The 21,198-nt window shown below is 41.5% G+C and overlaps 1 protein-coding gene across 4 annotated transcripts in view; it reads right to left on the minus strand.

Annotated features, from left to right (window-relative positions):
- LOC126184856 (pancreatic triacylglycerol lipase-like) overlaps positions 1–21,198 on the minus strand; it is a 452,695-nt gene that overhangs the window by 60,294 nt on the left and 371,203 nt on the right. For all 4 annotated transcript variants that reach the window (XM_049927467.1, XM_049927464.1, XM_049927466.1 and 1 more), the window contains one exon: positions 10,660–10,806. In XM_049927467.1, the coding sequence (XP_049783424.1) occupies positions 10,660–10,806 (147 nt within the window). The remainder of the gene's footprint in view (positions 1–10,659; positions 10,807–21,198) is intronic.

A 21,198-nucleotide genomic window follows, 5' to 3' on the forward strand; every position in this document is an offset into this window, starting at 1 on the left:
GGGATACAAATATTATATCATCACTTTAGCCCATCAAGGCATGGATTAATTATTGACAGTTACAATGTCTGAAAATTTTTTATTATGAAGATACAGACACTGTATAAACACAGACCTTGTAACCATCAATGATGTATCCATGCCTCAACACAATAAAATGACAATACAATATTGGTCTCCCACACAAACTGTGTGAGACTAAGTGTTGTGACTATGTGAAATATGGCACTCTGGATTGGTCCTAGAGGTGTGCTCAGATAGCTAAAGTGGTTAAGGTGACTGCTCCCAATAATTGAGAAATCTGGATTTGACTTCTGGTCTGGCACAAATTTTTATGTGTCACAAACAGCTGACATTAATGTGTAGTTGCAATATGCAAAACTATTTCCTAATGAGTTCTCTTTCACTGTGTCAAAGTGGTAGTGTCATAGACAAGATTGTATTTACTTACAGAACCTATGGGTATACAATTTAGCAGGATACTTGTCTTCTTATAACAAAATTCTCCAGTTCAAGATAGAATAAATGGAAACAATTTTAATTAAAGTGTTTAGGGTATGTTGCCAACAATACACTACATGAGGTCTGGAGCCTTAAAAGTTAATGGTCCTTCAGATCAGTAATATCAACTACAACAATTCCACACCATGATATTCTTACTCACCGTGCAAGTTCTCTTGTCTACAATGCCACATCTATCACATATTCTGAACACATCATCCGTAGATTACATTGGTTGTGATATATGAACAGCATTCAATAAGTAAAGCAACACACTTTATGGGTCTCAGTATGAACAGTCATTCTTTGTTTGAATGGATAAAAGAACAGAAGAAGATCTTTGGTTTCAACTTACAGAATTATGCCGAAAGATATTTTTTCTGACGCCTTTATACTATACATTGCTCACAAGCTGACCACTAGCGTATAGTGAAACTGTCTAAATAATAATTTTACTCATCTTTGGATATACAGAGGTGTGGTTATGTGCAATCTCTGTGAAAAAGATAGTAGAACTAACTTGGCCTACGAGCTACATAACATATGGTCAGCCAGTTGAGTCTTTAAGCTTCTGATCAGTAACATAGCTATAGAGATTGCAAAGTGACCCACCCTGTGATAGTAATATTTCAATATGTGACAATGTTCAACAAAAACTTGTCACAGTCAACCTTGTAATGCACGAGTAGTTCTGCACATATGGTCCTTTGTTGGTCTTAATGGTCAACCCTTTTGAGTACCCCAGCCAGTGGACGAGTATGTCAGTACTGCCAACAGAGATGTCCAGTTGTGCAGCAATGTGTTTCACTGTGGTCTCTTGATCACCTCAAATGAGAGTGTCCACACGTTCCAACACTGCAGGAATCACAGCCAGCACATTTGCACAACCTTGTTGCAATTATGACAGATGCTTCACCTAATGATTCTCCATGCTTTTGTTCACTTCCAGATCCCTGTAGGCATTCTGCAAGTGCCTATTAATACCTGTGATACTCTTGTTTCTCCAAAAGTAAACACAATGATACATCATAAAACTACAGGGGCTGAAGATGGTATAGTTCATGATGTCCCATGACAAATTCTGCATTATTTCAACAGAAATTGGCAAAGAAAAAATGTGATGCATTACTTATTGAAACCCCCTCATATGTGGACCATTATGTGAACTTCAAATTATGTGGGAACATGCTGAAACATAGCTAGTGTGATTCAGTAGTGCAATCTTAATATTTCTCTCATTATAATGGTATATGAATAAATTTGAACTTTTTAATATTCCCATGTGAGAACTTGAAATTTTTGAACGTACTCTACCACATCACTTGCCAGTTTCAGCATTATGTTTTTACTACCCTATTTTTTTAATTGAGTAACTTAATTAGAGAGTCCAAAATACTTGTTGAGAACAAATGTGAAACCTTCTACACTTTAAACATTGGAAAATCCAGAATGTAATAATAACAATATGAAAAGGATAGATTGCTGCTCACCACATACAGGGACACTGAGTGGCAGGCAAGCATATTGAGTGCCTGACATGAAAGTAGCTGTGTGTGTGTGTGTGTGTGTGTGTGTGTGTGAGAGAGAGAGAGAGAGAGAGAGAGAGAGAGAGAGAGATGCAGCTAATAATACTTTAAAGTCTTTCTTCCTTGTGCCACAATCTCAACTATCCTAGACATCCCATTGTAGCAGGTCATAAGGCTCCAACTGAAAGAATTTTCACTCTTGGTGAACAATACCTTCAACCAATTGCCCAGAACCTAGCCCCTCACATCAAAAATACTCCATCATCCTTGCCACTTTACCTCCTGAATCCCCACTCATCACTGCTGATACTATACACCAACACACCTCATGCCCATGGCCTTGCCACTATCATGCACTACCTCTCGCAGCATACTTCAGACTACAAACCCACAACCTCATTTCTCATACACCTAACCAATTAGATCCTGACATACAGCTACTTCTCCTTTTACAGGAATATATATATAAACAAATCAACATTGCAGCCATAGCCATCCACATGGCATCCTTCTATGCCAACCATTTTATGGGCCACCTAGAGGAAACCTTCCTAGCCTTCCAAATCCCTTGTCTGTTTCAAGATCATTAATGATATTTTCATGATATCAAATAAGGGCCAAAATGCCCTAGCCTTATTCCTTCACAACCTAAACATCTTTCCTCAGGCCAAAATGTCACTTTCCTGGATGCTGACCTCCACTTTTCTGAGGGCTCCATCCACAACTCTGTCCATATTAACTTACAAACAAACAACTGTACAGGATGGAGTATCTGCAGTAACAAGAAGTCCCTTGCCCAATGTGCTGAAAGTCTCATGAGGGTCTTCACAGGTATGCAAAAACCCCAAAACCTAGTCCGCAAACAGATTTCCCATGTCATATCCTAACACACCCATAATCCCCCTATCACTTCAAAAATCAGCTATAAAAGAGTGCCATCCTTGTCACTCAGTATCACTCCCTATAGGAAGAAATGATCCATATCCTTCATCAGGGCTTTGATTATCTATCAGAAGGCCCAGAAATGATGGAAATCCTACCCTAGATCCTTCCCACACCACCTCAAGTGATATTCCATCACCCACCCAACCTACACATCCCGGTCCACCCTTAAGCTGCTCCTACTTCCATCCCCCGTACAGGGATCATATCCCTATGGGAGATCAAGGTGCAAGACATGCCCAATCCACCCACCCAATCCTTCCTACGCCAGTCTTGTTTCAGGCCCATCAGAGGCAGGGCCAACTGTGAAAGCAGCCATGTCATATACCAACCCCGCTGCAATCACTGCACACTTTTTTATTTATGGCAACCAACCAGTTGTCCACCAGAATGAATGGCCACAGCCACACGCCAAGAATGCAGTTGCCTACGCAGACACACGTCATTGGTAGCGACGTGAGCAATCAACTGCAGTTGGGTGCACCCTGTGCTCTTCATGGCATCCGGGAGGACCCTTTCCACATCTGGAATGACTCCACCAGGTATGCACATGGAGTGCACATTGGTTTTCTTATCCTTCTTGTCAGCCAAGTCCCTAAGGGGACCCATAACGCGTCTAACGTTGGAGTTCTGAACTACCAATAATCCCACCCTCTGTGATTGCCCGGATCTTGCAGGCTGAGTGGTTTCCTCTGAAACAGGACAGGTGACAGCATCTGGCTCAGCGATAGTGTCAGCCATAGACAGCACCTAGAACTTGTTTGTCAGATAAACCGGGGAGGCCTTATGTGCGGCCACCTGGGAAGTCTTTCGCTGCCTGCTTTGCCCTGGGGCGACCTCCCACTTGACCACAGGTGAGGGGTCAGCCACAGTGTGAGCAGTAACTGGGTTCGCCACCGGTGAGGACCAATCGGAGAACTCTGACGTGCCGGACGTCCGTTGGATCCCCACAGCTGGCCCCCAACAGTGGTGCCAATCCACTGCAGCCTCAAGCTGCATAACCAAAGTCATCACAGCCTGAAGCTGAGAGCAAAGTGTCACCAATTTGGCTCGCATCCACACACAACAATCGCAGTCCCTGTCCATACTAAAGACCGTGAAAAACTAAACTATGCAGATAAATGGACTATCAGCATGTGCTGCACAACTCTACTGTAGACCCTGATGAAAATGCGTGAACTGTATCTAGTAATATGCAGATATTCAAAAACCTAACTACCGAAGCACTCAGGTGAAACTAAATAATTTGCCCCTGATTAGGAACTTTTAATATGTCACAAAATTGGTTTACTTTCCGACGCAAACGAAAACACGAGTACTGTGGCTATTGGATATTAAATTTACATGCAGAAACTCAAGAAACTAAACTATTAAAGCACAAAGATGATATAATAAAATTCGCTCCTGGTTATGAACTTGTAAATGTCACAAAAGCAGTTACTTCCCTGTTGCTGCAGCTGTCTCGGTCGGCTACTACTGCCTACAATTTTTGGAAATTTCATGGTGTGATTATCATAGATTACATCCACAAGGGCAAAAGCATCACAGGAGAACATTATGCTTCACTAGTGGGTAAACTAAATGATATTATGTAAGATATACAGTGTGTTTTTCTCCACCACGTACAAACTCTAGGGATTGATTGATGAGAGGATACAGAACAAAAAAGGTCTAATGAACTTACGTCCAGAAATGCATGGTTTCCATGCTAGAGGCCATTATTGCATCATACTTTGTTACAGAGATGGCATCCCAATACAGGCTGTGCGATGCAGCCACAGTTGCAGTATGCATGGTTTCCTCCTAGAGCGTGGCACTGTTCCTCATACGTCATGCCCTAGCACACTCTCCTGCCCTAGTAATTGGTAATGTGGTGTCTGATTCACTTCTCTTGCTGACTCATCTTGAAGTGGATGTGATACAGCATTGTAAACAATGGTTGTGTATTTGAACTGACAGCTTGACGACATGGTGCTTACTTATGGGAAGGCCAATGGTAACAGGGACCAGGCAGCAAGGTTGTATCAGGAGACCTAACCCCACGGAAAACAATCACAGCATTTAATTTTTGCAACAGTGTTCTGCCATTTATCTGACATAGGATCATTTTAGGAAGCAGGAAACCATGAAAGATGTACCCGAAATGTTCAGACACCACACTTGGAGGAAAATGTGATTAACACTGTGGAAGACAACCAAAATGTCAGTACCAGGCAGTCGGCCCACTAGGGCAGGGTAAGTCAGATCACTGTGGGGAACATTCTCCATGATAATTGTTACTACCCTTATCACTTACAGTGTGCAGGGCTTACTAGCAACAGACTTTCTACATTGGGAGCAGTTTTGTCACTGGTTTCTTCACCAGGCAACTGTGGTTCCAGGATTTGTGTCATCCACACAAATCACTGATGAGGCCACCCTTATGCGGAGTGGTATCCTCAACTTTCGTAACAGTCATCTGTGGGATAGTATGCAGAACCCCCATAAGCATCAGTGCAGTCGGAATGCGTTGGCCGGGATAATTGGCGACCGTATTTTGGGATCAGTCTTCCTTCCATTTTGCCTAACAGGCTGGAACTATCGGTGTTTCTTGTGGGTGACTTTGCCTGCCCTGCTGGAAGAAGTGCTATTGATGATTTGAAGGGTTATGTGGCTGCTACATGATGGTGATCCAGCCCGCTTCACCATTAACATCCAGATGCATTTCAATCATGTCTTCCCTGGTTGATGGGTCAGATGAGTAGATCTAGTTGCATGGTCTGCGCATTCACTGGACCTGTGTGATTTCTGCATTTGGGGCCATCTCAAAAGTATCATGTATGCAGATCACATTCCAGATGTGGAAACAATGGAGCAGCATATTCATGCTGCCTTTGATACTATTCAGATGCAGCCTGACCAATGTGAACATGTGAGACAGAACACACTACAGCACCTACACGCATATGTCGAGACACATGGAAACCATTTTCAGCACATACTGTTACTGTAGATGCATGGTACAGCACATATTAGACCACACTATCAGTAACAATTTATGATTGAATAAATGGTCTCTAGCATGGAAACTATGTATTACCATACGTAAGTTCACTAGACCTTTTTTGTTCCATATTCTCTAATTCCTAGAATTTGTACATGGTGGAAAAAATCACGCAATATATTTATGAATTTTTTGATAAACAATTATCTCTTCTAAACTTCCTGGCAGATTAAAACTGTGTGCCGGACCGAGACTCAAACTCGGGACCTTTGCCTTTCGTGGGCAAGTGCTGTACCAACTGAGCTACCCAAGCATGACTCACGCCCCTTCCTCGCAGCTTTAATTCCACCAGTACCTCGTCTCCTACCTTCCAAACTTCACAGAAGCTCTCCTGCGAAACTTGCAGCGCACACTCCACTGTAGAGTGAATATTTCATTCTAATGTTCTCTTTCATCACAATAACATGTCATCACATGTCTCATATTGTTGCAGCAAAACTGTGTGACCTTAGCTTTGAAATAAATAAACTGAAGGTGAGACAGCTGCATATTCTGGCCAGTTGGGAAAATCTAATTTTATATAAAGTATTGAAAGTTGAAAAGTCATTGCACTAAGCATATTAATTTAGAAGCTGACTGTGATGAGAAATTAAAAAAAAATATGAAAAACTTAACAGATATCTCCTGAATATCAATTTCTTTCTGAAGACAGAAAAGTTTTGAACATCACTCATACATTTATATTTCTTCTATGTAGTGGCCACCTACACCAACTAGCTTGTATGTGCAGTTAGTATAAAAATGGTTCCCTCTCTTACCCACGGTATCACAGTGCTGACGTCATCACTGGAAACACATTTCACTTGGACAATTTATAATGCTCTTGAATGAATTTCACTGAATGTACTAGAAGAAATAGCCACTCTGAAACATGTATTGACAATATTCTGACAAATTATCAGTTTGAGGATGGAAGTAATTCTGTTTAGATTTAGACATATCGGATCATTCAGCACTGCTCATAGAGCTTCCAAAAACAGGTAAACCAAAATATGTGAAAACATGTTTTAAAAGGAGCTTTAGCAAAGAGAATGTAAATACAGCTTTTAACAAACTAAGAACTACAAACTGGAGCTTCACAATGAGTTAAAACATAACAAAAATGCTGACTTTGTGGGGTATGTGAAGAGATATAAGAATATATTTTAAAAATTGTACAGGCAGCAAAAATTGGCTAACAAACAGTATATTAGTAAAGATGAAAGTAAATCAAAGGCAATTTGGGGTATTGTCAAATCAGAGTTGAGAGTAAAGAACAAGTGCCAAGAAATTCTCCAAATAAAAATTAAAAATGATGTAATTATAAATCCTTTTCAAATATCAAACTGTTTCAATGATTTCTTAATAAATGTGGCAAAATCAGAAGTAGACATCACAGCCCACCAGGACAAGGTAGATGTCAACTTTGTAAATATAAAACAAAATGCAAACCTTAAAACATTCAAAAGAATTAATCCAACAGATGTAGAAGATGGTATAGTGGCTTTAAAAAACAATAAATCAGCTGGGTGGGATGAAATTCCAACCACTGTAGTCAAGGCTGTTTATAACATCATTTCTCATCCATTGGCTAAAATTACAAATCAGTCATTCGAGGAAGGATATCTCCCAGATGTATTAAAATACACTGAAATAAGACCATTGTTCAAGAAAGGCTCACCAGATGACATGGGAAATTACCGTCCTATTTCCCTGTTGACAGTTTTGATTAGGTGATAGAAAGGATTGTTGCAAAACATATTGAAAACTTTCTTATAGAAAATGACATTACAGTAAAAAAATCAATTTGGATTTCAAGGGGAAAAATACAATCAATGCTATCAGGGAATTCGGTGAAAAGATAAGCTCTGCTTTAGATAAGGGTAAAAAGGTCACAGGTATTTTTTGTGATTTGACCAAAGCTTTTGACTTCTACACAAGTTAGAGAGATATGGGATTGTGGACAGGGCATTACAGTGGTCCAAATCTTATTTGTCAGAAAGAAAACAGAGTTATTCTAAATTAAAATTGAAAAAAAAAATCATTCTCGCACTGGGAACAGATTTGTACAGTGGTCCCACATGGCTCAATTTTAGGGCCTTATCTTCTGCTGTACATAAATGAATTATCTTTAAGCAGACATTGATGTTCACTCCATTTTATTCAGAGATGACACCTCAGTTTTAATTTAAAATGAAAATTTGGAACAAATTCATGGTACTGTGGAAAATATAATGGGAAACCTAGAATTATGGTTTCAGCATAGTCCAGTGCTAAAACAACATCAGCATCTTCCATAAAAAAAGTGCATGGTGATCAGGAAATGAGTGAAGCAGGTTATGTAAAATTTTTAGGTCTAAATCTTGACAAAAATTTAAATTGGAAGGCACATGTAGACTACTTAGCAAAAACAAACTAAACAGCCTAGCTCATGCAATGACTGTCTTATCTTGTTCCAGCCTTATGGACACAAAGAAGATAGTTTACCACAGCTACTTTGAGACTATAATTCGATATGGAATAATTTGCTGGGGAAACTCAATGAACAGCCTGAGACTACTCACTCTTCAAAAGAGAATCATAAGAAATGTGTTTAGTCCAAAAAAGATCATCATGTCACCCATTATTTAAAAAATTAAAAATATTAACCATTCCTTCTCTGTATATCTACGAAATTTTTATTTTCGTATATAAAAATCAAAAAAGCTCTAGAGAAAAGAGGAATGAGAATTAGCAGGGTGAAAACAGAGTATGTGTGTACAAAGGATGCCAAAGATCTGTATATTAACCTGCAAGGAGAACAACTGATGCTGGTCAAGAAATTTAAATACCTAGGCTCTTACATGCAAAGTGATGGAGGACTGGAGGCTGAAATACATTCATTACAGGGTAAATAGTGGATGGATGAACTGGAGGGAACTGGGCAGAGTACTGTGTGATAAGAAGCTTAGCTGCAGAATGAAAGGAAAGCTTTACAAGTATGTGGTGAGGCCTGCGATGCTGTGTAGTGCAGAAACTTGGCCAATTACCAATGTTCAAGAGAAAAAGATGGAAGTGGCAGAAATGAGAATGTCAAGGTGGATGAGTGGGGTGACACGAAAGGATAGACTAAGGAATGAGTACATCAGGGGAACAGTGAAAGTGGGGCCCATAGGGAAGAAGATCCAAGAAAGCAGGCTAAGATGGTATGGACACATGCAGAGAAGAGGGGAGTATTACGTGGGGAGAAGAGTTGAAGACCTGGAAATTGAAGGATTAAGGAGAAGAGGAAGACCGAAAGTGAGATGAAAAGACAAGGCAGCAGGGGACTTACGGGAGAAAGGATGGCTCAGAGAAGAAGCACTGGATAGGCATTTATGGAAGAGAAGGATCCAGCAAAGCAACGCCAACCCCACATGAGGTGGGAAAAGGCTGAGACGATGACATAAAATCAAAACTCACTTGATAATTTTCATTTCAACCACAATTACAGTACTTGTCACAGACAAAATTTCAAACTTCACTCTCATAATTTAAGACTTTACATTCAAACACCATTGTACAAGGGATTAAAAATTTACAATAAATTAAATAACACAAAACTGTTAAATATGTAGTTTGACCCACTAAAAAGATTGTTATTTAATACACTAGTGGAAAAATGTTATTATTCAATTGAAGAATTCATGCAGGACAGTTTAGCATTTTGAAAGGAAAATAAACAATAAACATTATGTATTGTATAATAAATTGTTAATATAGTGTATAAATTGTATTGCAAGCTGCCAAATGACCATAAGAACGAAATATTCAGTCGATTTGCAAAGGTCATAATTATGAACAGCTGTGAGGTTATGTGCATTATTTGTCCTCAAATTTCCACACTTATTTATTATTTTTTATTTATAGCATGAAATCACATGAAATTAACAATTTGAATCAGATATTTGGAAGGAGTGATGTGAAATTAGATGATGATATAATGTTCAGTGGAGAGCAGATATTTAAACAGCCATCCTAAGTTATAGAAATCACAAATCGCTCATATGCATATTCAAAAATATTGTTATAGGTGTCTGTTTTATTAAGAGCTAATACCGACTATGTCATCAATGATTTTTCACACAGACATTATTAAACAACAACAGAAATTACTTGTCTCAGCCATACTCAGTGTACAACAGCCACTCTATAATTCTAGTCAATTTACAAGTCGCTTACCTAAGTACTTGACATTTATTTGGGAAAGATAGTAAATCTTAGAGCTAAGAGTCTTCAATCAGAAAATTGACTGAATCATTCTGAGGAGCTGCAGACAAAAGGGTGTTTACATGAGAAACTGCAATTTTATGTCACATAAAAACAGATAATAAAAAAATAAAGTGTAAGAACAGCACAAAAATAATATTCCACATGATGACATCAAATGACATCAGTGATTGGTGAGCTACAGATGAATAGAATTAATCCAATCTGTTACAGAAAACTATTTCACTTCACTTGCACCACGTAGTGTGCAAAATAATTAGTTTAATTCAGTAAAATAATTTATGTATGATCACTGGTACTGCATATTTGTCTGGTTAAATGCTTGTTCTGTCATATCAAAGAAATAATGATTTCAATACAAAGCTCAAGAACTATTTTCCATCAAGATTGACTAAAGTAGAGCAATAGTGGGATAATTACCTCCAAGTAGTTGACAAAATAAGCTAGTTCCAGGCCAACTAGTCTTGTATTTGCAGTTGCTTGTGTGTAAAGTGGTAAAGAACCACCAGCCCAGTCTACAACAATGACATTCCAGTCACTATGCTTTATAAGTTCCCGTCTCATCTCCTGCAACAATTTTTGTTAGTTTATTCATTTCAATCAAACTTTAAAAGTACACAAAATCATTCAGTTCAAATTGAATACTTAAAATATAGCATCCTCACAGCCAAATATGAGGGTAAGTCAATTATTACCAGCAATTTAGTTATATTTTTGTTAATATTGGAAGTACTGTTGTTTTACATTGATAACACATGCTTTGTTTATTTGTTGTCATATCTTTGCAATTTTCAAGCTGCTAGGTTAGTTCCGTTATCACTGCCGTGCTGTTAATCATGGCTGCTCCTCTGTCTATTTGGACCAAAGAAGAGCAACTTTCAGTAATCCGTTTTTTGTGGTCGGAAGGTGTGTCGAGGCCGAAATTCATTGAAGACTTTCTGTACAGTATGGGAACAGTGTTTTGCCACAATGGAGTGACTATGAATGGATTAAAAAATTATGAAATGGTCGCACAAGTGTTATCCATAATGAAGGAGCCAGATGACTGTTTACCACCACTAGTGAAGAAACCATTGAGCGTTTATGTGAAATGATTCTCTTAGATAGACAATTAACTATTGACAAACTATCTGCAAATTAGTCACAATTCTGCCTACAAAATCATCCACAACAGACTTGGGTTTCATAAAGTTTGTGCAAGATGGGTCCCAAAACAGCTCACACAGCTGCATAAACATACACGCTTGGACGTCGGCAAAAAACATTTGGATTGCTATGGTAACAAAGGGGACACCTTCCTAGACAGGATCATTATTGATTATGAAACATGGGTCCATCATTACGAGCCTGAGAGTAAACGGCAGCGTATGGAATGGAAACATCCAAATTCGCTGTGCAAGAAAAAATTCAAGACCCAACCGCCCACAGGAAACCTGATGCTTACGGTTTTTTGGGACACACAAGGCCCAGAACTGGAACATTATGGGGAAAGTGGCACAACAATAAACAGTGTATGTTACAATGAGATGTTTACTGCCAGGCTAAAACCTGCAATTTGAAGCAAATACCAAGGATTGCTGTCAAATGTGTTGTGTTGTTGCACGACAATGCCCGTCCATATACTGCTGGCCACACTGCTGAAACGCTTCAGAAACTCAAATTTGAAGTACTGGATCATTCTCCATATAGTCCCAATCTTGCCCCTTCTGACTATCACTTGTTTACTCCACTGAAATAAGGGTTAAGGGGCTGTCAATTTGCCTCGGACAAAGCAGTAAAAGAAGTGGTGCATTCCTGGCTTGCAGCTCAACTGAGAACCTTGTTTTATGAGGGCATCAGGAAGCTTGTACAATGATGGACCAAGTGCGTTGAAATGCAAGGAGACTGTCAAAAAATGATGTTCTTGTAAGTTTCCTATTTGATTACAATAAAATTTTGTAACTACTTTGTGGATAATAGTTGACTTAGCCTTGTAAATGGATACTACTTACACAAAAAAATTGCTGAATTTCTTTCACTCATGTTACTACAGAAATTTTGCAATTAGGCCCAAAAAGCAATTATAAGAAGACAATAATAATGTATAACCAATCGACTGAAAAGAAAATAGTGTACAGTATCAGTTAAGTCATAGAATCAATTGAAGATTTTTTATAATTAGGGATTTTGAGGAACATAAATTAATAGAAGAGTAAAAATGGTTAGCAGTGCTTTGGTAAACTACATAAGATTTCCTGAACAAACCTTCAGATGTGACTGAAAAGGAAAGTCTACAATCAGTGTGTATTATTTACACTGACTTATGGGTATGAAACATGGACTTTTAATATGAAAATAATTAAATACTGGGGGTTTCTTAGTGATCAATGGAGAGTTCCATGTTGGAAATTATGAGGATGGACTGGGAAACAAATGAATCAGGTACACAATTGAGTTGACGATACAATTATGATTGTTACAATGAAATTATATTGTGGATGAGACATGCAGCTTGCTGGAAGTATAGCATATGGCCAAATGAAGTTCTTTGTTGATTTTCGAAAGATATGAGAAGACTGAGACAATGGTTTAATGGCTGGTGATTAAATAAACATGCAGGAGGTCAGTTCTACAGATATGTAAGGGCTATGAAACAGTTGTGTGTAAAACAAGGAGGCATAATCACAATGGCATGTGCAAGATAAAATATAACTGTCTTTCCATTTTGCCTGCCTGCAACTCAATGGGTCATCTTTAAAGTAAGTAGGAATCTACTCTTTTCCTAACATTTTTAAAAGAGAGAATAAAGAAGATAGCCACCTAAGATGCAGAAACAAAATATCTGAGTTTTATATACCAAAACTTTTCCTTGCAGTAGTTTTCCTTCTACAACTTTTTTAACAAATATACATTTGGCTTTAATAAGCCAACTGAAAGCTACCTACTTTATCTATGTATAAAACCAACATAATAACTTATAAAGTCAGTGCTTGTATAAAAAAGCTATAAATGTGGTCATATAGCCATTAAAAAGCCCTGGAAATCAGCACTGGGCCTTGAAGATACCAGATTTTCCATTTCCAATTGGAATGTATATAACTATTCCGTATTTGTTTAATGTGATGATCGCAACTTAAAGGAACACTCAACTTCTACCCACAATTAAGCCCATTCAACATTTGTATTCAAGTATTTCACTTTAATGGGACACCATTCTGTTGACTTCCACAATATTCCACCAGATTACAGGTTGTTTATAATTAAGGTTAAACTTTCAGAACACTGTAGAAATAACACCACTGGTCAGAATGATGTAAAATTGCAATGGAATATTTTTGGAGAAGGTGAAAAACATAGGGGAGAAGAAAACAAATAGTGTGCAAAATGATCAATAGATGGTGCTATATGTGTCAGAATACGTAAATGAAAACACCTGTCATGCACACGACCCACTGAAGTTGGGATAAGCAAGCTGGTTACATGGCTTTCCTTCCTTTTGTGTCAGCGATGTTTGCCATGACTGTCTCAATGCACGATCGCACTCTGCTTGTAGAGCTGTATTACAAAAATGATGACTGTGCACACATTGCTCTGCTGAAGTTCCAGACACTGAAGGGTTTTAAAAGAGGTGTTGGTCAGATGACTGCTGTGGGTCTGGAGAAAATGATTCAGAAATTCAAAAAGACGGGTACTTTTGGTGCACAACCTGGCAGAGGGGTGGAATGAATTGATTTGATGTCAGTGGAAGCAGTGGCCATGACAGTGCTGGAGGAGACAAGTGGTGGAGTGCAAATGTGTAGTGCACGGAGAATTGCCCAGGCATTGGACATATCCATGAGCACGGTGCATAAAATCCTACAAAACATCCTTCTTTGGTATCGATTCAAAATTACCCATATGTATGAGTTGCTTCCAGCTGACCAGCCAGCAATAGAGACCTTTGCTTCAGAATTTCTTGTTCGCATGGAAGTGGACAATGATTGGCCATGGAAGATTTTGTGGGCAGATGAAGCCCATTTCCAGCTGACAAGATATGTCAATACACAGAATTGTCAAATATGGGCAACGGAAAATCAACACACAAATCAACCAGTACCACTTCATCCTGAAAAGGTCACTGTGTGGTTCAGGTTTATAGCATCATTTATCCTACGACCATATTTTTTCGAAGAGACAAGTTCTGTTACCTGTACCATCACTGGTAAGCGCTATGAGTGTCTTTTGTGCAACCACATCATTCCAGCTCTCCAACAGCGCGGATGTGTGGATGGGATCATTTTAATGCAAGATGGCACACTTCCACACTTTGAAAATTCAGTTAAGCAGCTGCTGGAGCGCCATTTTGGAAATACTAAAATTATCAGCTGCCATTTCCCTACAGCCTGGCCTGATCTTAATGCGTGTAACTTCTGGCTGTGGAGCTGTCTGAAAGATGCTGTGTTCAGTGTTCCAACTGCAAACTTAGCTGCGTTGAAGGCATGCATTGTGCAACACATTCTGAATGTGACTCCGGAAACACTTCGATCAGTTGTGGAACATGCTGTTTCTCAATTTCAACTTGTTGCTGGTAATGGTGGACAGCATACTGAACATGTTTTGTGCCAGTCACAGGGAAATTAATAGTCTGATCTGCATTTGACTGATGCTTTTTATGCAGGTTTTGGCATCAGTACAATTAAAAAACAATGTGAGTGATGCTTTTTATGTGGTTTTTGGCCTCAGGACAATTAAAAACCGATTTTCCCATCTGATGTGACATGATCTTGCTGTGGTGGATGGGCTTAAGTAACTCACAGTATCACACCTGTACACCCATGCACACTGAGTAGTACAATTTGTTTAAAGTCAAATGTACACATTAGGCATTGTTGTAGGATTCATTTGCCATTTGTAATCAATCACTATTAAATTAGGATGCTTACAGCGCCATCTATTGCTACATTTTGTAATTCTTTATTTATTTTTCTTCTGCCATACGGTTTCCCACTTCACCAATAATATTCCATTGCAATTTGACGTCATTCTCACCAGTGGTGCTATTTCTACAGTGGTTTGAAAGTTTGACTTTAATTATAATCACCCTGTATACAAACTACGACTTCAGAAGCAGATATTTTACAGCCAAAAATATTTGTGGTGTAAATGCCTGAAGTCAGAAAATCTAATGAAACAGACATTCACCTATCAAAGGGTTTTATCACTATTCGTAATATGAACTGTCCACAAAATAATGTGGACTGGGTGTGTATGAGAGACCAAACCTGAGTATTGTCAAATTGTGTATTTTTTAATTGGTTCTAAATATCTAGCAATCCCATGTCAAAAGATTTAAATTGATGCTTTCAAATGGTGCAACAGATCTTTTCTGGTACAATATTCAGCACAACTTCATATACAGTAAGCCATTTGAATGTAAGTAGCAAACTGTCAAGACTACATTGGATTAGATTTACTTTCATTCCAATTGATCCATAGTGAGGAGGTCCTCCAGGATGTGGAACATGTCAGAAAAACAATAATACATGACAAATATTTACAACTGAAACAAATAAGCTAATGTACCTTCCACAGGCCCCATGTGGAATGATCGTCATTTTTTAAAAAATGAACACTATATGAAAGAATCATTTTACAAACACTAATGCACTGAATTTAAAATAAAAAGTTTTTTATTTATGAAGTAATAAACATGTAATAGAACTACTACAATACTTATTTAGAATGAACACATTACTGCACTGAAATGGTGCGGAAGTCATTTGGCCACCAATAAATCCTTTAGGCTTTTCTTAAACTGAATTTCATTGGTTGTTAAGCTTTTTATGGCTGATGGCAAGTTACTGAAAATGTGTGTTCCTGAATAATGCACACCTTTTTGTACAAGAGTACAGCCATTGAAGCCCCAAAACTGCCACCATTCAATTGTGACAATCCTGCCACTTGGTTTGCTCTAGTCGAGCATGTGTTTGAACTTAATGATGTTATCTCGGATGACGCACATTACTCCAGTTTGATTACTCATATATACAACGAGCTCAAGCTGGTGAGTGATATAATTAATTCACCATTACCTCCGCCATGCTATATTTCGGTGAAGAAAATTATTGTGGAACATTTAGCATGCACTGCGGAGGAGACACTGCAGTAAATCATCCATGTCGAGTAAATTCAAGACAGATCGCCATCTCAGCTGTGGCGCCGACTACACTCGATGGTCCACCAGCAAACCCTGTTGGACACTGCCCTGTGGGCCATTTGGTTAGTCAAGTTACCATATGACATTCAAATGCAACTGCTCGCCCTCTGGACGGCACCTTTGGACCAGCGCCTACAGATCACTGACAGCATGCATCGGCTACATTCGTACAGACACCTTGTCCCTGCAAGCCATGTTCGCACGGTGCCAAGGGGTGGCACACCTGCAAGTGTCAGTGCCTCACCAGTGCCGCCTAGGAGTGGCCTCGCGAACTCCAATGCATCACGCGAGCCGACGGCATCCCCACCTGGGAGCCACATGGGAGCCACATGGGAAAACTACTAGCACTGCCTGTCCCCACCACGGCTAGCACTCCCACCCCTGATACCCTGCACAGCCCCACAATGGAGGCGGGAACTCCTTGCCCGGCTTCTCCTCCCACTCATCAGCTGTGTTGGTTCCATGCAACACACGGTGACGCCGCCCGCAAATGCCGACCACCATGTGTGGCGGAAAACTACAGGCGCTAGCCGCTTAAGGTGCCTCGTCTCGCGCCACCTCTTCAGGGCGTCTCCAACGCACAAAACATTCTACACACAATGTCAGCTGCACACCCGGCCATCTGTACATTCTCGACGAATGCTCCAAACTCCACTTTCTCGTGGATACAGGCACGGAGTCCAGTGTTATGCCATGGACACTTGCTCCGTCGAGCTTGCTACCTACTGTTTCCATGCTCCGTGCGGCGAATAATTCCAATATCATCGTTCACGGAACAGTCGAGATTCAGCTTCAGCTCGCACCCGAACGCTGTTCCTGTGGATGTTTCACGTCATGGATATCGACGAGCCGCTGCTAGGTATTGATTTCCTCCGACATTATGGACTTTCTCCAGACCTACAGTCTGCAGCACAGGTGCACCACGCTTCCGGCACACGCATCCCTGGCTCCTTCGCGCCACATGCTACAACTCTGCCTCTTAGTTATGATTCACTCATCAACGCTTCGGCCAACTGCTCCAACCTGTTGGCTCAACTCGTCGCCTCCATCACCGAAATCAACCGCCAACATTGTGAAATAGATGCTATTCATAATGACAACAACAGACTATGACAATTGATTGCAGATGCATAACGTGAGCTGGTGCATGCACGCAGCATCATTGCCAACCTCTCATCTACGAATGCTCTCCCGTCATCTGATCACTCACACTGCCAACCTCACGCACGTTTCCCCACCTATCGCGGACTCTACTGATGAATTCCAGCTTGTGTTATTCCCTTGCTCTCATGTCGATCGACCTGCTCACGTCGAGCCGACACACGACCCCACCTCATCACAGATCACAGCCATGGACTGCAGATCTCTTCCTGCGACAGCACTTCGCACAAAGGCCTCCACCGACCACACCCACACAGCTCCTGTTATGATGCCGACTACACGGCTCCCACAGCCTCTACCACAGGTCAGTGACTCTTCAACTGTCAGGGCCGCAGTTGATTCGACATCCTCCTATCGCCCACATGTCGCAGTGATTTCGAACGGCACGTGCCACAGACTGAATACTACCGAAGGCCGCCAGTTCGTCACAAAGCCAAGTGCCTGTCGGCTCACAAACTTCACCAGGCAAAAGCTATGATACAGGACCTATTAGACACCGGTATTGTCTGTCCGTCCTCCAGCAACTGGTCTTTTGCAATTCACTTGGCTTCCAAGAAAGACGGTTCATACTTCTTATGTGAAGACTACCGCAAATTAAATACACGCACCATCATTGACAACTATCTGATTCCGCATATCCAGGACTTTGCACAACAACTCCTTTTCCCACTCCCTTCTTGCTACGCATATTTGATGACGTCCTTGTTTTCTCAGCGTGCGAAACAGAACATGAAGAACATTTGACACGTGTGCTACAAATTCTCTCAGACAATGGCGCTGCGATTAACGAGGATAAAAACCAGCTCCGCCGCTATCGTGTGACGTTTCTGGGTCATGAGGTCACCCCCGACAGCATACGGCCTACATCCGAGCGTTGTTGTTGTGGCCTTCAGTCCTGAGACTGGTTTGATGCAGCTCTCCATGCTACTCTATCCTATGTAAGCTTCTTCATCTCACAGTACCTACTGCAACCTACATCCTTCTGAATCTGTTTAGCGTGTTGCCATTATTAACGGACTGCCACTTCTGGAAACGTACCGTGACCTCCACCGTTTCTTACAAATGGTGAACTTTTTCCACCGACACATCCTGCTCGCAGCTTCACTCCAGGCACCGCTCACAGATGCGTTGGCAGGCAAGCACATTTCTGGCGCACTCAAAGTAGTTTGGTCCGAGGATATGACACGCGCGTTCGACAATCTCAAGTCCGCCCTGACCAACATGGTTACACTCGCGCACCCACTTTCTGACTCGCGCATCTCTATTACTATGGACGCAAGCGACGCCTGTATCAGCACCGTGCTTCAGCAACACATCGGTGATACCTCTCAATCACTCCAATTCTTCTCTAAAAAACTGTCTGCTTCTCAACGCAAGTGATCCGCGTTTGATAGAGAGTTACTGGCCGTTTACAAAGCTGTCAGACACTTTCGCCGAGATATCGAAGATAGCAAGGTCGCTATTTTCACCGATCACCGTCTGCTCACAGATGCCATTTGTAATCCTGCTACCAACCTCCTACCGCATAGGATCTGACATATGGATCTCATATGTCAGTACACGATGGACATCCGCTATATAAAAGGTGCAGGCAATGTCGTTGCAGACTATATGTCGCGCATAAACGCCATTACTTCACCGTTTGACATGGCTAATCTGGCGCACCTTCAACAACAAGACCCCAGCATACAGGACTTATTACAAGATACCAACACATCTCTTACCTTGGAGAACCGCCACCTACCGGGGTCTGACTTCCCAGTCATATGTGACACTTCCACTGGTACACTGCGCCCGATCGTACCTGCCTCGCTCCGTCAAGCAGTTTTTGATACTCTCCATGACCTAGCCCACCCTGGCCTTCAGGCTACAACATACCTTGTAACCGAACGTTTTGTATGGCCTAATGTCAAGCGTGACTGCCATGACTGGGTCCGTGCGTGCATACCCTGTCAGTGCAGTAAAGTCGGACATCACGCCCAACCGCCACTCGGACAGTTCGATGTTCCTAAGGGTCGCTTCTGCCATGTCCACCTCAACATCGTCGGTCCCCTCCCCCCTTCTGAGGGTTACAGATACATTTTGTTTATGATCGACTGTACCAGCAGATGGGTGGAAGCTGTACTGCTTATTGACATTTCAGCTACCTCGGCGGCTTGCGCCTTTGTCAAAATGTGGCTTGACCACTTCAGCTGTCCATCCACGATTACTACAGACCAGGGTTGGCACTTTGAGTCTGTCCTTTTTGCCAGTCTTTGCCAACTACACAGTGTCAATAAATTCCATACAACCCCTTATCATCCACAAGCTAACGGTTTAGTTGAACGCTGGAGCAGAACTCTAAAAGCAGCCCTCATGTGGCATGCGGAACAGTTGTCGGAGGCCCTTCCCTGGGTGCTTTTAGGTGTGTCATCAGCCTTCAAAGAGGACCTGCAAGCATCATTAGCGGAAGTGCTCTACGGTGAGCCCCTTGTTCTTCCTTGCAAGTTAGTCGAGGACTCACATCCCCTTTCATCAGACGAGCTCCCCACATGGTCGAGCGTATTCGCATGTGTATTTCACCCATCCATGTACCCCCTCCGCGTGCACACACGGTTCCACGCATTTTCGTACACAAAGACTTGGCTCAATGTGAGCATGTAATGCTCTGGGGCGACACTGTGTGAGCCACTTTACAACCTCCCTACACAGAACCTTACAAGGTACTGTCATGCTCCCAAAACATGTTCCAAATCTCCATCAACGGACAACCACACAATGTGTCCGTGAACCGTTTAAAGCCGGCATGGACCATCTCTGAAGCAGCATCCGTTATTCCATGTGACTTCACCACTCCAGTTGAGTGTACTCACCCGTGTGATAACTGTGTTCTAAGTGATGTGCTGTGTGACGCCCACACTCTGAGCGAGTGTTCGGACTCAGGTCATAGTGTCCTGTGTGACGTTTCTCCCACTCAGTGCGAAACAGTTACGCCCCCCTTTAGGTTGAGTGATTGTGTCTCACCCGCACCGTTGCCAGCAACTCACCTTTTGCCAGCTCCTCCCTCGAGCATCTATGTCATGTTCGACATCTCCATGTATACAGTCGACGATCTAGCAGTCCAGGTCCGTGAGGGTTCCCTTTTCATCATCCACGCTCCTCCCGCTCTCTTGACGATTCACATCCCTCGGTTACACTGCTCAGGCATCTCTCCCTTCCTCCCAAAGCTGATGTCGATAGCATTACCTCGTTCATCAACACTGCCGGTACCCTCACCGTCACCATCCCCATGCGTCCCTCTTCCTCAACAGCACTGTCTCCCTCCCTCCTCCCCATGTCCATTGCAGGTCGTCAGCCTCAGCCTCCTCTCTGGCATAGGGACTATACCTTTTCCTCGCCTATCTGTCCCCCACTTGCGGATCTGGATACCTCACCGATTGCGCCGTGCTCCGCACTACCATCAGGGGGAGGGGGGGGGGGGTCTCTGTGGCAGTTATCGACCGCAAGCAATCGACTGACTCATCTTTGAACTAACTTCATTGAAAAATTGTTTAGAGAAATGTTCGCCATGTTGTCGAATCAAGCGACTATGGATTTTCAATGTGTCACTTCGTGTACCTATTTCTAGCAACAATAGAAGTATT

The sequence above is a fragment of the Schistocerca cancellata genome, chromosome 4 (assembly GCF_023864275.1).
Source record: "Schistocerca cancellata isolate TAMUIC-IGC-003103 chromosome 4, iqSchCanc2.1, whole genome shotgun sequence".
Classification (NCBI taxonomy): Eukaryota; Metazoa; Arthropoda; class Insecta; order Orthoptera; family Acrididae; genus Schistocerca; species Schistocerca cancellata.